Source organism: Tachyglossus aculeatus, chromosome 7, assembly GCF_015852505.1.
Source record: "Tachyglossus aculeatus isolate mTacAcu1 chromosome 7, mTacAcu1.pri, whole genome shotgun sequence".
Lineage (NCBI taxonomy): Eukaryota > Metazoa > Chordata > Mammalia > Monotremata > Tachyglossidae > Tachyglossus > Tachyglossus aculeatus.
Window position 1 is genome coordinate 11,758,015 of NC_052072.1, and position 17,212 is coordinate 11,775,226.

At 45.6% G+C, this 17,212-nt stretch overlaps 1 protein-coding gene across 4 annotated transcripts in view; it reads left to right on the forward strand.

Annotated features, from left to right (window-relative positions):
- The first annotated feature begins 938 nt into the window (after window positions 1-938).
- ADAM23 (ADAM metallopeptidase domain 23) overlaps window positions 939-17,212 on the forward strand; it is a 215,733-nt gene continuing 199,459 nt past the window's right edge. For all 4 annotated transcript variants that reach the window (XM_038748695.1, XM_038748696.1, XM_038748697.1 and 1 more), the window contains exons 1-2: window positions 939-1,377; window positions 4,648-4,871. In XM_038748695.1, coding sequence (XP_038604623.1) covers window positions 1,164-1,377; window positions 4,648-4,871 — 438 coding nt within the window. In that variant the 5' untranslated portion in view covers window positions 939-1,163. The remainder of the gene's footprint in view (window positions 1,378-4,647; window positions 4,872-17,212) is intronic.

A 17,212-nucleotide genomic window follows, 5' to 3' on the forward strand; every position in this document is an offset into this window, starting at 1 on the left:
CACCGGCAGCCCCGCCCACCTATAAGCCCCGCCCACCAGGAAGCCCCGCCCAATCCCAAACCCCCGCCCACGAGTCGCCACGCCCACTTACAAGCCCCACCCAACCACAACCCCACCCACGCGTAGCCCCGCCCACTCAGAAGCCCCGCCCACCAGGAACCCCACCCCAATCACAACCCCACCCACACGCAGCCCCGCTCACTTAGAAGCCCCGCCCACCAGAAGGCCCACCCAATCGCAAAACCACCCACACATAGCCCCACCCACTTATAAGCCCCGCCCACCAGGAAGCCCCACCCAATCATAGCCCCACCCACACATAGCCCCGCCCACTCATAAGCTACGCCCACAAGAAGCCCCCATTCACAACCCCACCCACACGCAGCCCCGCCCACTCATAAGCCCCGCCCACCTGGAAGACCACCCAATCGCAACCCGCCCACGTGTTGCCCCGCCCACTCATAAAGCCCCGCCCACCGGGAAAGCCCCACCCGATCACAACCACACCCACACGTAGCCCCGCCCACCAGGAAGCCCCACCCACTCACAACGGCGCCCGCACATAGCCCCGCCCGCTCATAAGTCCCGCCCACCACGAAGCCCCACCCAACCGCAACTACAGACAACCCCGCCCACTCACAAACCCCGCCCACCAGGAAGCCACCCAATCACAACGCCGGGCCGCACGCAGCCCCGCCCACCCACAAAGCCCCGCCCACCAGGAGCCCCGCCCCTCGGCTCCCGCCTGGAGGCCCTCTGCGCATGCACCCTGGCTCCAAGAGCAGCCGCGGCGGCAGGGGCCGTGCAACAGCGGAGCTCGTGCAGCAGCGGAGCTCGTGCACTGGAGTCCGTGCTGCAGCGGAGCTGGTGCTGCAGCGGAGCTGGTGCTGCAGCGGAGCTGGTGCTGCAGCGGAGCTTGTGCATCGGAGCCTGTGCTGCAGCGGAGCTTGTGCATCGGGGCCCGTGCTGCAGCGGAGCTCGTGCTGCATTGGAGCCGGTGCTGCAGCGGAGCTCGTGCTGCAGCGGTCGCCCGGCCTTCCCCCTTCCCTGCAGCCAGCTGACCCCCGGGGGCACCATGAAGGAAGAGCCGCTGTAGCCCCCGTGCAGCCTGCCCTGCCCTGCCCTGCCGTGCAGCCTGCAGCCTGCCCTTGGAGCTATGAGCCATGAAGCCCCCTGGCAGCAGCTCCCTGCCGCAGCCCTTTCCTGCTTGCAGCCCGTCCTCCGCTGGGAGCATCACCACCACCACCACCACCACCACCACCTCCTCCAGGCCGCCTCTGCATCCCCTCGGCTGCATCCCTTTCTTCCTCCTCCTCCTCGTCCTGCCGATGGCCTCCTCCTGCTGCCCCCAGCCCCGGGGAGATGCTGCAGCCAGAGGTGGGTACCCAGCTGGGAGCTCGGGGTGGCCAGGGGATGCGTTTGATGTCCGGTTGCACCCTCCCAAGAGCTTAGTACGGTGCTTGCCAATCAATCAATCAATTGCATTTATTGAGCGCTTACTGTGTGCAGAACACTATGCTAAGCGCTTGGGAAGTACAATTTGGCAACCTATAGAGACGGTCCCTACCCACCAGTGGGCTCACAGTCTAGAAGGGGGAGACAGAGAACGAAACAAAACATATTAACAAAATAAAATAAATAGAATAGATATGTACAAGTAAAATAGATAAATACAGTAAGAAATACGTACAGACATATATGCGTATATACAGGTGCTGTGGGGAAGGTAAGGATGTAAGGCGGAGGGGATGGCGAGGGGGCTCAGTCTGGGAAGGCCTTCTGGAGGAGGTGAGCTCTCATTAGGCGCCCAATCAATACGATAAATAATAATCATTCATTCATTCAATCGTATTTATTGAGCGCTTACTGTGTGCAGAGCACTATACTAAGCACTTGGGAAGTACAAGTTGGCAACATATAGAGACAGTGCCTACCCAACAGTGGGCTCACAGTCTAGAAGATAGTCATAATGATAATAATGACACTTCCCCTTGGCGGGCCACCGCATCATCACCCTGCAGAGAAAACCAACAGGATGGCGGGAGGGTGCTTTAATAATAATAATGATGGCATTTATTAAGCGCTTACTATTTGCAAAGTACTGTTCCAAGCGCTGGGGAGGTTCCAAGGTGATCAGCTTGTCCCACAGGGGGCTCACAGTCCTAATCCTCATTTCACAGGTGAGATAACTGAAGCCCAGAGAAGTGAAATGACTTGCCCAAAGTCACACAGCTGACAAGTGGCAGAGCTGGGATTTGAACCCATGACCTCTGACTCCAAAGCCCGGGCTCTTTCCACTGAGCCACGCTGCTTCTCACTCATTCATTCATTCAATCATATTTATTGAGCACTTGCTGTGTGCAGAGCACTGTACTAAGCGCTTGGGAAGTACAAGTTGGCAACATATAGAGACGGTCCCTACCCACCAGTGGGCTCGCAGTCTAGAAGGGGGAGACAGACAACAAAACAAAACATATTAACAAAATAAAATAAATAGAATAAATATGTACAAATAAAATAGAGTAATAAATACGTACAAACATATATACAGATATTTGCTTCACGCTGCTTCAGGTGATCAGTGTGAGCTCCTTAGTTCAGGATCCAGCAACAGAAACTGCAAGAAGTCAATAGACAATCTTCCCGTATGTCCATCCATCCATCCATTCATCCATCCCTCCCTCCAGCCATTCATCCGTCCAGTCATCCATCCCCCTCCTCTCCCCTCCCGGCCCTCCCACTCATTCTAGCAAACTCATTCTCAAAATTCCCTCAAACCAATTCACTTTTTCCTCTGTTCTGAAACCAGTGCGTTCGCTTTCCTTGTTGGTTTTTGTTTTTTCTTTGAAGCCCCCCAAATACTCCGGGCAGCCGCCGAAAGATACTTGAATGGTTCTGGGTGTCATTTTTGAAATCGCTTTGCAACTTGGAAGCAGGGAAGCTGTGATAGAGTCAACATGGGAATGATGGAGCAAATGGGATTTTTGGATTGGGGCACATTAATCAATATGGGAAGTGGGCAACAATGGTGATGGAAGATACTTTCCATTCAGTCAATCAATCGATCGTACTCATTGAGCGCTGTGTGCAGAGCACTGTGCCAAACACTTGGGAGGCTACAATGCAACAGAATTAGCAGACACATTCACTGCCCAGAAAGAGCTTACAGTCCGGAGGGGGAAACAGATGTTAATATGAATAAGCAACTTATAATTTAAAGATATGTACATAGTGCTTTGGGGGTGGGGCAAATATCAAGTGTCCAAAGATCACAAATTGAAATGAGTAGACGAGGCAGAAGGGAGAGGGATCCGGGGAGAAGAAGAAGGGTTAATCAGGGCAGGCCTCTTGGAGGAGATGTTGCCAATTTGTACTTCCCAAGCGCTTAGTACAGTGCTCTGCACATAGTAAGCGCTCAATAAATACGATTGATGATGATGATGATGATGACCTTATTAATGGTTTGAATTTCTAAATTCCCAACAGATTGTGTGTAGAGGCCTGGAGGAGCTGTGGGGGATGATTTGGAGTTTCACCATATTAATTTTGGCCCCATTCAAGAAGCCAGTTAGCAACCCTATCAGTTACTTCTCCATTAGGAGAGGAGGCAGGGTTTAGCAGGAAAAAAGAAGGGGGGAAGGGAAAGTTTCCAGCATGTGCATCTCCTCAAAGAAGGACTTCATTCTGTTTCCAGAGTCTGAAGAATGGGAAAATTGTCCATTACGTAAAAGAATCGATTAAAATTCAGTGCACATGAACTCAGCACTCAAGCTGACCTAGGCATGAGTGGAAATCTGAAAACTAGGTAGAACAGAGCTCCCCACAGCACTTGTATATATTTGTACAGATTTATTACTCTATTTTACTTGTACATATTTACTATTCTATTTATTTTGTTAATGATGTGCATATAGCTTTATTTCTGTTTATTCTGATGACTTGACACCTGTCCACATGTTTTGTTTTGTTGTCTGTCTCCCCCTTCTAGACTGTGAGTCCATTGGGTAGGGACCGTCTCTATATGTTGCTTACTTGTACTTCCCAAGCGGTTAGTACAGTGCTCCGCACACAGTAAGCGCTCAACAAATACGATGGAATGAATGAATGCATCTGAGAGGTGGAGATTTGATTGTGATGTCAGCCTCCCCCTCTAGACTGTAAGCTCTTTGTGGGTAGGGATCATGTCTGCCAACTCTCTTTATTGTACTTTCCCCCAGCACTTAATAACAGTGCCCAGCACAGGACACACTAAAGTACTATTCATTCCCTTGAGCGCTTATTGTGTGCAAAGCACTGTACTAAGCACTTATTGAATGATTGATAGTAGAGATGGAGTCGGAGTGCTGGGCCACCTAACATAAAGTGATTTTTTTTCCTTTTCCTCCACCCCCACCCCCCTTCTAATGTCCTTAATTTTTCCCCCTCGTAGGTGGAAAAGGTTTCAAACATAAGAATGCACATAGGAAAGCGTTTGTGAAACCAAAAAATCTATTTCTGGACTAATTTGGGGTTGCTGCTTTTCCCTCTTCCCCCCCCCCCCCCCCCCCCCACCATGTTCTCTGGTTAAGAGCAAGCGCTCATTTATTTTATAATTAAAAAGGAATTTGATGCCCTTTATTTTAGAGTTGCCGTATCTTTCTCTTTCAGCCCTGCAGTGGAATGAAACTGCAGGACGGATTGCAGAAGCTTTGGCAGAGGAAGACACAACATTGCAACAGAACAACAGCAGAAGCAGTAATAACAGTTACAGTAATATAATGCAAGAAGAAATCACATTGCCTTCTAGACTGATATATTATGTCAACAAAGACTCAGAAAGCCCTTACCATGTCCTGGATACTAAGGCCAGACATCAGCAAAAGCACAACAAGGTATGGAGGGGGGTCATTGGATGAAAACGGGAGTGGCTGCTTTGAAGAGTTTTCCTTCCGAATGCCCAAATCGGATTTCACCCAGTGTAGGGTACTTGTGCAGGGAAGTCGGGTGAGCAGAGCTAGGGGACAGAGTCTTAAATTGGGTTGTGTTACCACTAGTTCTTTTCCATAAAAATGGGAATTGGAATGTGCTCTGGTCTTTCTAGATTTAATACCTGAAAATGATACTGGCCCATGAAGAAAAGAAAAGCATTTCTATGGCATTATGTGGGGACCACTGCCTATTTATAAAGTCAAATTGTTTATATAAACAAAACTCAGCCTGCCTCATCTCATCTGCTCCTACTTCAGAACTCTGCCTACAGGGGGATTTGATAAATAATGATGGTAATAATGGTAATGATGCTCCATATCATTAAGATTGTATGAAGGCTGCCTGGTTGTGTTTTTCCTTCTAGTCTTCCTTTAGTTATTGCTTAAAAAGTTGGGGGGGGGGGGGGGAAGATTTTCTTTGATGTTTGTGTTCTGCTTTTGTCGTTAAATAGGAAAACAAGCGTGGAAGTTTCATTTTGGAAATTCTGTAGCTTATGGACAGTGGAACCGTTAATTTACATGTTTCAGAGTCTAGTTTTAGATAGCGTAACCTTGGCAAATTTGAGATCTTTATTGGTTTCTACGTAATTAATGAGATGGCAAAATTATTTGGTTTTGTAAAAAACGGTGATTTAGAAATGTTTCTTGAATTGCTCTGAGAATTGCAAAAGTGTTTAATTAGGCAGTTAGTGAGGAGGCCCACTGCTGTCAAAGTACTGATATTATATATATTGATATATCTATCTGTACATATATATATATAGTGCCTGGCACATTGTAAGCACTTAACAAATACCATAATTATTAATTAATATTACAGCGTGGCTCAGTGGAAAGAGCCCGGGCTTTGGAGTCAGACGTCATGGGTTCGAATTCCGACTCCACCACAAGTCTGCTGTGTGACCTTGGGCAAGTCACGTAACTTCTCTGAGCCTCAGTTCCCTCATCTGTAAAAATGGGGATTAAGACTGTGAGCCCCACGTGGGACAACTTGATCACATTGTATCCCCCCCAGCGCTTAGAACTGTGCTTTGCACATAGCGCTTAACAAATGCCATTATTATTATTATTATTATTATTATTATTATTATTATTATTATTATCAATATATACAGAGGAACTAATCCCAGGTGTGCTACTTGCCAGCCATGGGCCTGAAGTCAATTATCTTTACTTCATTCATTCACTCAGTCGTCTTTATTGAGCGCTTACTGTGTGCAGAGCACTGCACCAAGTGCTTGGAAAGGACAAGTCGGCAACACACAGAGATGGTCCCTACCCAACACCGGGCTCATTTCTCTGTGCCTGTTTCCTCCTCTTTAAAATAGGGATTATTCAAGCACTCGGGGGAATTTGTTGAGTGCTTACTGGATGCAGAGCACTGTACTAAGCACTTGGGAGAGTTCAATGCAATAGAACTGGTGGACACAATCTCACCTCTAAGGAGTCTATAGTCTAGTGGAGGAGATAGATTTTAAAATAAAGAGTATGTATAGAAGTGCTGTGGGGTTGGGGTGAGAATCAAAGTGCTTTAAGGGTACGGACCCAAGTGCATAGGCAATGCAGAAAGGAGAGAGAGTAGGGGAAAGTAGGGTTCAGGAGGTCTCTTGGAGGAGATGTGATTTTAATAAGGCTTTGAAGATGGGGAGTCCGGATATGAAGGCTAGAGGGAGGACATGAACAAGGGGCTGTCAGGGAGACGGAGATCGAGGTACAGTGAAAGGGTGGGCATTAGAGGAGTAAAATGTCGACCCCCGGCCCACGTCCTTCCCCTGGCCTGGAATACCCTCCCTCCACACACCCGCCAAACTAGCTCTCTTCCTCCCTTCAAAGCCCTACTGAGAGCTCACCTCCTCCAGGAGGCCTTCCCAGACTGAGCCACCATTTTCCTCTCCTCCTCCCCATCCCCCCCACCCCTTATATATACTTGTACAGCTTTATTACTCTATTTATTTTACTTGTACATATTTACTACTCTATTTTGCTAATGATGTGCATATAGCTATAATTCTATTTATTCTGACGGTTTTAACACCTGTCTACATGTTTTGTTGTCTGTCTCCCCCTTCTAGACTGTGAGCCCGTTGTTGGGTAGGGACCATCTCTATATGTTGCCGACTTGTACTTCCCAATGGCTTAGTACAGTGCTCTGCACACAGTAAGCGCTCAATAAATATGACTGAATGAATGAATGTGAGTGCGGTGTTGAAGTGAGGGATTATCTGGGTTATGTAGGAAGGGGAGAGCTGATTGAGTGCCTCGAAACCAATGGTAAGGAGTTGTTGTTCGGCACTGAGATGGATGGGCAACCACTGTAGGTTTGTGAAGAGTGGGGAGGTGTGAACAGAACAGCTTTTTAGGAAAAATGATCTGGGCAACAGAATCAAGTGTGGACTGGAGTGGGGAGAGACTGGAGGCAGGGAGGTCAGCGAGGAGGCTGATGCAGTAGTTAGGGTGGGCTAGAGGTTATTTGGACCAGCATGGTAACAATTTGAATGGAAAGGAGGGGGTGGATTCTAGAGATACGATGAAGAAAGAACCAACAGGATTTGGTGACAGATTGAGTATGCTTCCTCCTGTTTCAATCATGAGCCCCGTATGGGACAGGGAATGTGTCCAACCTGATTATCTGGTAACTACCTCAGTGCTTAGAATAGTGCTAGGCACATAGTAAGGGCTGAACAAGCACCGTAATAATAATGATATGTTATTACTGCTACCCAGCAGTCAAGTGCAAGAGCTGGGTTTAGGACGCAAGTCCTTCTGGCTCCCGGGATCGTGCTCTACGCACTAGGTATCTGTAAGACTTCTTGTGAATATGTCTCCAGAGCAGGCTTCAGCTCTTGCATGAATATCTCCGCCTTGTAGTCTTTTGGAGATATCAATCCATCATTTATTACTAGTTTACTGAGTTCAGAGCACTGTTCTAAGCACTAGGAGAGAACACTGAAACAGAGTTGATAGACACAGCAAGCTCACAGTCTCCTAGCTTTTGAGTTGAAAGAGTTTACCGCTAGATTGACAGCACAGTCTGATACCAGCTTTTAAGTCCCACTTTGTATCCTTAATGAGCATTAGAAAAATCAGTGCGGCATGTTGCCTTAATTTATTATTTAAGAAGAGTTTGACACTCAGTTATGAGCTGCATGCGTTGCTCATTCTCCAGTTTGGGGTATCCACACTTTCCACCGCAGAATGTTTTGAAGCTAACTGTAATTCATGTCGTTGGATTTTTCATCCCTAATTCCAGCCCTTCTCTTGATGCCTCAGGGGTCAGAGAAAGTCTGGGAGGGACTTTTTGGGATCAAGGGACCATTGTCCTCAGCAGGTGGACTCTATGGATAGCACACGGGCCTGGGAATCAGAAGGTTAAGGGTTCTAATCCCGGTTCCCCCGCTTGTCTGCTGTGTGACCTTGAGCAAGTCATTTCACTTCTCTGAGCCTCAGTTACCTCATCTGTAAAATGGAGATTGAGACTGTGAGCCCCCATGTGGGGCAGGGACCATGTCCAACCTGATTAGCTTGTATCCACCCCAGCACTTAGTACAGTACCTGGCACATAGTAAGTGCTTAAGAAATGCCATCATCATCATTGAACTGTAGAGGTAATTTGGAGTCATTGGCCAACCCTCAGAGGCTCCTAGGGAATCATCACGACTTTAGGTGTGGAGCACTTCCTGCTAAGACATGCCCGGAGAATTATGGTCACCCATCTCCCAATAGTTGCAACAGAAACTACTGCAATAAGGGGTTAGCCGTGTGTTAATGGGGGAAGCTCCATGATTTTGCTTAGCTTTTGTTAAACCAGTAGAGCTCCTTGGGTTTAAAATCTCCCCAGGGAGTCTTTGAAAAACCAATTTTCCAAGTATTCTATCACAGAGCATTTTCCTTCTAGATTTCCATCAGGAATCATCCATTCTCTCTCTCTCTCTCTCTCTCTGTCCTTCTCTCTCTCTGTCTCTCTCTCTCCCCCCCACCCACTCCCAATCCACCCCTACCCAATGTGCTCTGAGCTGGTTCTTAAGAAAGTTCCATTTTTTCTTTCTGTTGATCTTTTAATCTGGGGAAGTGAAATGGCACTGTTTTAGGATGGCCCTTTAATCGAGTGTCACCAGGACCTCACCACAGAAGCAGCGTGTCTCAGTGGAAAAAGCCCGGGCTTTGGAGTCAGAGGTCATGGGCTCAAATCCCGGCTCTGCCAATTGTCAGCTGTGTGACTTTGGACAAGTCACTTCACTTCTCTGTGCCTGTTACCTCTGTAAAATGAGGATTAAGACTGTGAGCCCCCTGTGATCACCTTGTAGCCTCCCTAGCACTTAGAACAGTGCTTTGCACATAGTAAGTGCTTAATAAATGGCATCATTGTTATTATTATTATTATTATTATTATTAAGAAAGGGGAAGTGGAGAATTTCATCTGCAGTGTTTTCATAAAAAAAATCAGTTCACTTTTTTGCTGTATCACCTGCACTCTCAGTATCTTTTTCTGATTTCATATCCCTGAAATTCTCCTTACAAATGCTCCCAAAATGCTGAATCACTGTGTTGATATATTTATCTATATAGATATATATATACAGAGAGAGAGAGAGAGGAGAGAGAGTTTGTGTGTGTATGTATAGGTAAGGGGAAGGGTTACAGAAATAGATTGTACTGGAAAGTCTTACCTGCGTGTTTGAATATTTCCTAAAAACTGAACACTGTTCATTCAGTCATTTATTGAGCACTCACTTTGTGCAAAGCATGGTACTACATGCTTGGGAGACTACAATATTCACTTAGGTTTATATAGAAAAGTATAAAGAATAAAATGCTTCTTAACTATTTTACTCTGAAAGATAAAAGGGAAATGAGCAAATTAAAGCAGTATTTGCAACATTGCTTCTAATGTTGTTACATTAGAACAGTTGTCTGTGAGCCCCACATCGGACGACCTGATTATCTTGTACCTACCCCAGTGCTTAGAACAGTGCTCGGTGCATAGTAAGTGCTTAACAAATACCATTATTATTATTTTAAAGCATGCTTATACTTTTTGGCTTTAGGTTCTCTGATATATTGACTGTTTATAGCTAATTTTAGTTAAGTGTTCTTAAAGCTGTATAAGGTCATTTCAGTAACACCAAATACTGTATTGCCTGTGATGACGGAATTGAATTTTGTTACATTATTAAACTGTTTGAACCAGCTCCCTTAAATAATAATAATAATGGTGGTATTTGTTAAATGCTTACTATGTGCCAAGCACTGTTCTAAGCGCTGGGGTAGATACAAGATAATCAGGTTGTCCCATGTGGGGTTCACAGACTTAATCCCCATTTTACAGATGAGGTAACTGAGGCACAGAGAAGTGAAGTGACTTGCCCAAAGTCACACAGCTGATAAGTGGTGGAGCTGGGATAGGAGATTTTTAAAGAACTAATTAAATGTTAGTACTGCAAAGTATTTTACTAGACATGTAAGCAGTACATTTCCATAGCAGCTTATGGTTTTTCATTGGTTTACCTTCCAATAACTGCTTTGAAATAGGGGTAGGTGCACTTTTACAGATGAGAAAACAGAGGCTGGAGGGTAAATCATCTGTTCAAAGTTAAACAATGGCCCTGATAAGCATGGGATCAAAAATATCTGTGAAAGGAGTTATCTTGCAAGCTCCTTGTGGGTAGGGACGGTGTCTACCAACTCTGTTAAATTGTGGTATTTGTTGAGCGCTGAGTATATATCAGGCACTGTACTAAGCACTGGTGGGGAATGCAAGCAAATCGGGCTGGACACAATCCCTGTCCCACATAAGACACACACTCTTTAATCCCCATTTTACAGATGAGATAACTGAGGGACCAAAAATGTGATTTGCCCAAGATCACACAGCTGGCAAGTGGTGAAGTCAGGATTAGAACCCATGACCTTCTGACTCCCGGGCCGTACTCTATCCACTAGACCATGGTACTCTCCCAAGTGCTTAGAATAGTATCGAACAGTAGAGGATAAAACAGTAAGTGTTGGATAAATAGGATTGATTTGACAAAACAAATAAACAGAAATACCTGCATGACCCAATTCTTTTTAGGCTAGTAAAGAAAAGGACTAGGCAAAGTCCTGGCAAAAGGCCCTAGTTAGTAAATCCTCCTTTTGTTAGCTGGGGAATGAGGCAGAAACCCCCCCACCCCCAAATAAAGAGTTTCACGAAACTCTTTCAACATGATGGTAGGTTTTTTTTTTTCTCCTCACAATCCCACACATTGGGTCAGTGGCAGAGGCAATAATGGAACCAGAGAGCTCGAGAATCAGGCCTGTGGGTTAGCCACAGGCTGAGAAGCAGCGTGGCCCAGTGGAAAGAGCTGGGGTTTTGGAGTCAGAGGTCACGGGTTTAAATCCTGGCTCCGCCAGTCGTCAGCTGTGTGACTTTGGGCAAGTCACTTCACTTCTCTGGGCCTCAGTTACCTCATCTGTAAAATGGGGACTAAGACTGTGCTCCCCCCATGGGACAACCTGATCGCTTTGTAACCTCCCCAGTGCTTAGAACAGTGCTTTACAAATAGTAAGCACTTAATAAATGCCATTATTATTATGATGATGATGATTAGCCCACTGAATGGCTCTGACCTCTGATCTCCATATTAATAGAGTCAAAAAGAAGCCTCCTTGTGTTTTGTACATTTTAGAATAGACTACCATCTCTATGAGGTTGATTTCCAAATTTACCTCTTCAGCCATGACCTCTCTCCTTGTCTGCAGTCTCGTGTTTTCAATTGATTGATTTCCTCCTGCCTTCAGAACATCTCTACTTGGATGTTCATTCCTTCATTCAGTCGTATTTACTGAGCGCCTACTGTGTGCAGAGCACTGTACTAAGCGCTTGGGAAGTACAAGTTGGCACCATCTAGAGACGGTCCCTACCCAACAGTGGGCTCACAGTCTAGAAGGGGGAGACAGACAACGAAACAAAACATATTAACAAAATAGAATAAATATGTACAAGTAAAATAAATAGAATAATAAATATGTACAAATATATATATATTTGTATATATATATATATATATATATATACATACATATATATATACAGGAGCTGTGGTGAGGAGAAGGAGGTAAGGCCGGGGGAATGGGGAGGGGGAGAAGGGGGGCGAGAAAGGAGGGGGCTCAGTCTCTCCCACATCTGAATCTAAACATGTCTGAAACCTAACTTATCTTCCCACCCATGTCCAACTCCTTTCTTTCTCATCACTGTAGATAGCGCTGCCATCCTCCCTGCATTACAAGCCTCTGATCCTGGCGTTGTCTTCGACTCATCTCTCTCATTCAACCCACATTTTAAATCTGTCAGCAAATCGTATCAGTTGTACCTTCACAACAGTGCTAAAATCTACCCCTTCGTCTCCATCCAGACTGCTAGTATGCGTATCCAAACATTTATTATATCCCGCTTGGTGACTGCATCAGCCTCCCAGCTGACCTCCCTGCCTCCTGTCTCTCCCCATTCCAGTCCCTTCTTCACTCTGCTGCCCAGATCATTTTTCTAAAAGAACATTCAGTTTTGCATCTCTCCCTTCCTCAAGAACCTCCAGTGGTTCCCCATCCACCTCTGCGTCAAACAGAAACTCCTTCCCATCAAATTTAATGCACTCAGTCAGCTCGTGCCCTCCTACCTTACCTCACTGATTTCTTACCATAACCTGACCCTCATGCTTTGCTCTTCTGGTTCTAGTTCTAGAGAAGCAGCGTGGCTTGGTGGAAATAGCACGGGCTTTGGAGTCACAGGTCATGGGTTCACATCCTGGCTCTGCCACTTGTGTGACTTTGGGCAAGTCACTTAACTTCTCTGGGCCTCGGTTACCTCATCTGTAAAATGGGGATTAAGACTGTGAGCCCCACGTGGGGCAACCTGATCACCTTGTATCCTCCCCAGTGCTTAGAACAGCGCTTTGCACATAGTAAGCGCATAATGAATGCTATTATTATTATTATTATTATTATTATTATTATTACTATTACTGTTAGTTTGCACACTGTGTCTCACCACTGACCCATTTCTCACATCCTCGTTCTGACCTGGAACTTCCTCCTGCTTCATACATGACAGACCAGCACTCTCCTCACCTTTAAAACATTATTAAAATCACATCTCCTCCAAGAAGCCTTCCCTAGTTAAGCTTTCTTTTCTCCTACTCCCTCTCCCCCTTTATTTCCATGGCATTTGTTAAGCACTTACTGTTCGCCAGGCACTGTACTAAGCGCTGGGATAGATACAAGCTTATCAGGTAGGACACAGTCCCTGGCCCACTTGGGGCTCGCAGTCTTAGCATCCATTATACAGATGAGGCGACTGAGGCACAGAGAAGTTAAGTGACTTGCCCAAGTTCACACAGCGGACAAGGGGCAGAGCTGGAATTAGAATCCAGATCCTTCTGCCTCCCAGGCCTGTTTTGTATCCACTAGGAAACGCTGCTTCTCTTCTGTGTCAATTAGGCGCTTAGATCTGTACCCTTTAATAATAATAATAATAATAATAATAATGATATTTATTAAGCCCTTACTATGTGCAAAGCACTGTTCTAAGTGCTGGGGGGATAAAAGGTGATCAGGTTGTCCCAAGTGGGGCTCACAGTCTTAATCCCCATTTTACAGATGGGAGAACTGAGGCCCAGAGAAGTTAAGTGACGTGCCCAAAGTCACACAGCTGACAATTGGCGGAGCCGGGATTTGAACCTATGACTTCTGACTCCAAAGCCCGGGCTCTTTCCACTGAACCATGCTGCCTCTCACTTGACAGTTGAGTCTTTTAGACTGTGAGCCCACTGTTGGGTAGGGACTGTCTCTATATGTTGCCAGCTTGTACTTCCCAAGCGCTTAGTACAGTGCTCTGCACACAGTAAGCGCTCAATAAATACGATTGATTGATTGACATTCACTGCATTGTTAGCCCCACAACACTTATGTACATATTTGTAATTTATTTATATTATTGTCTGCTCCCCCTGTAGACATTAAGTAGGGAATGTCTACCAGCTCTGTTGTACTCTTCCAAGTACTTAGGATGATGCCCTGCCCAGGGTAAGTGCTCCATAAATACCATTCATTGACTTAGTCCTTCCATTCCTCTAAGCTAAAGACAATTGTACAGGTTTATGCAAAGAGTATATGAGAAACAATATATTTCATCAGCGTTATGGAAATACGATGAATGTTTTCAATTCAGCTGGGATATGGCACTACCTGACCGAAGATCATTATTTGAAATTTGGTCCAGTCTTGGTGAGGTCTGGGTGTACTGAGTTACTTTGTTGAAAATATATTGGTGCCTTTGTAGAGTTCTTGAGAGGGCTGCATAACTATAACCAAATTCCACCGTAATCATCGTCCAAGTGATGTAGTCACCACTGACAACCTGTATTGGGAATCTGCTTATTGAGGGTGTCGAGCAACCCATTGGGATAGCCTTCTAGGAGGAAAGCTGCTGGGAACCCAGGACATCACCAGTAATAATAACTGTGGTGCGAAGTGCTTAAAGTATACCAAGGAGATACAATAAAGGGACTTGTTAAGCACTTATGGTGTGCCAAGCACTGTTCTAAGCGCTGGGGTAGAAATGAGTTAATCCGGTTGGACATAGTCCCCATTCCTCATTGATTGCACACTCTTCATCCCCATTTTACAGATGAAGGAACTGAGGCCCAGATAAGTGATTTGCCCACGTGGCAGATATATGGAAGCAGCGTGGCTTCGTGGAACGAGCACGGGCTTGGGAGTCAGAGGTCATGGGTTCTAATCCTGACTCTGCCACTTATCGGCTGCGTGACCTTGGGCAAGTCGTTTAACTTCCCTGTGCCGCGGTTACCTCATCTGTAAAATGGGGATGTGAAGACTGTGAGCCCCATGTGGGACAACCTCATTACCTTGTATCTACCCCAGTGCTTAGAGTAGTGCTTGGCACATAGTAAGCACTTAACAAGGCCCTACTAAGAGCTCACCTCCTCCAGGAGGCCTTCCCAGACTGAGCTCCCTCCTTCCTCTCCCCCTCTTCCCCCTCTCCATCCCCTCCACCTTACCTCCTTCCCATTCCCACAGCACCTGTATATATGTTTGTACGTATTTATTACTCTATTTATTTTATGTGTACATATTTATTCTATTTATTTTATTTTGTTACTATGTTTTGTTGTCTGTCTCCCCCTTCTAGACTGTGAGCCCACTGTTGGGTAGGGACCGTCTCTATGTGTTGCCAACTTGTACTTCCCAAGCACTTAGCACAGTGCTCTGCACACAGTAAGTGCTCAATAAATATGATTGAATGAATGAATGAACAAATACCAACATTATTATTATTATATGAGGCAGAGCCAGGATAAGAATTCAGGTCCTCCTCGCTCCCAGGCCCATGCTATATTTACTAGGCCATGCTGCTTCTCTAATTAGGTTGGACACATGGAGCTTACAGTTTAGGAAGGAGAACAGGTATTTAATCCCTATTTTACAGATGAGGAAATTTAGGCTCAGAGAACATAATAGCTGGGTTTAGAACCCAGGACATCTGACTGTGCATGTAGCTTTAATTCTGCTTGTTCTGACGATTTTGACACCTGTCTGCATGTTTTGTTTTGTTTTTCTCCCCCGGGAAGCAGTGTGGCTCAGTGGAAAGAGCACAGGCTTGAGAGTCAGAGGTCATGGGTTCTAATTCCAGCTCTGCCAGTTGTCAGCCCTGTGACTTTGGGCAAGTCACTTAACTTCTCTGTGCCTCAGTTACCTCATCTGTAAAATGGGGATTAAGACTGTGAGCCCCCCGTGGGCCAACCTGATCACCTTGTATCCTCCCCAGCGCTTAGAACAGTGCTTTGCACATAGTAAGCGCTTTAACAAATGCCATCATCAGCATTATCATTATTATTATCCATCATCATCATCATTATTATTATCCATCACCATCATTATTATTATTATCCATCATCATCATCATTATTATTATTATTATTCTAGACTGTGAGCCCATTGTTGGGTAGGGACCGTCTCTATATGTTGCCGACTTGTGCTTCCCAAACGCGTAGTACAGTGCTTTGCACACAGTAAGCACTCAATAAATACCATTGAATGAAGGAATGAATGAATCTGACATGACTGTACTCTTTTCACAAGGGCCACACTGATTCTCCCAGAGGCCAGGACTAGGGATAGGTCAGAAGGAACACTGGGTCTCGGCTCCTGGAAAAGTTTACACAGCTGACTTAACTCCACAGACACTGGGCAAATGCCCAAATTTCCTCTGAGTGAATCTGACCCTGGCTATACCTCTCTGGTTGGGAGTGCCAGCGGGGAACGGAGAAAGACAAGAAGACCTTTTTACTTTAGGTGGAAGTTGAGGCACATTAGTGGGGTAATGTGGTGAAGCTCACGTACTTATGATGCTCGGGTTTTAAAGACACGGCGACTTTTTCCATTTGGGTTACCAGACTGCTACATTTCCTGAGCACCAATCATTATTGGATTTAAAATTAGTACTTTACATAATCACATCAGTTTTATATAACGATCATCCAAGATTACTTTTAGTGTGACCCTGCTATAAAGCGCCTCACAACTGCAGGGAAGCAGTGTGATCTAGTGGGTAGAAAATGGGTCTGAGAGGCCTGGGTTCTAATCCCAGCTCCATCATTTGCCTGTTGTGTGATCTTGGGCAAGTCATTTCACTTCTCTGGGCCTCAGTTTCTTCAGCTGTGAAATGGGGACCATATACCTGCTGTCTCTCTCCCCCTTAGACTGTGAGCTCCATGTGGAACCAGGACTTGTGTCCAACCTGGTTATCTTGCACTTATGCTAGCACTTAGTGCAGTTGTTGGTACCTACGAGTGCTTACAAAGTACTATAAAAACAAACAGCAAAAAAGACAAAAACCTTTGGGGTACAGGGTTCAAGTTTTCCAGAGCCCCTGGCAAATCTTGGAGGTGCCTGAGGCCCAAAGCCACCTGCTCTATGAGGGTAAGACTGTAAGCTCGTGGTGGGCAGGGAATGTGTTGCCAACTCTGTTATATTGAACTCTCTCAAATGCTTACTACAGTGTTCCACGCAAAGTAAGCGCTCAGTAAATATGACTGATTTATTGATTGGTTCCCAGACCAAGGCAGCAAGCTCAAAGGGATGCATTTCTAATATATGTGTTTATACCACCCTTCTTGAGAAGGATGGTGGCTTAGCGGATAGAGAATGAGCCTGGGAATCAGAAGGACCCGAGTTCAAATCTCAGCTCCGCC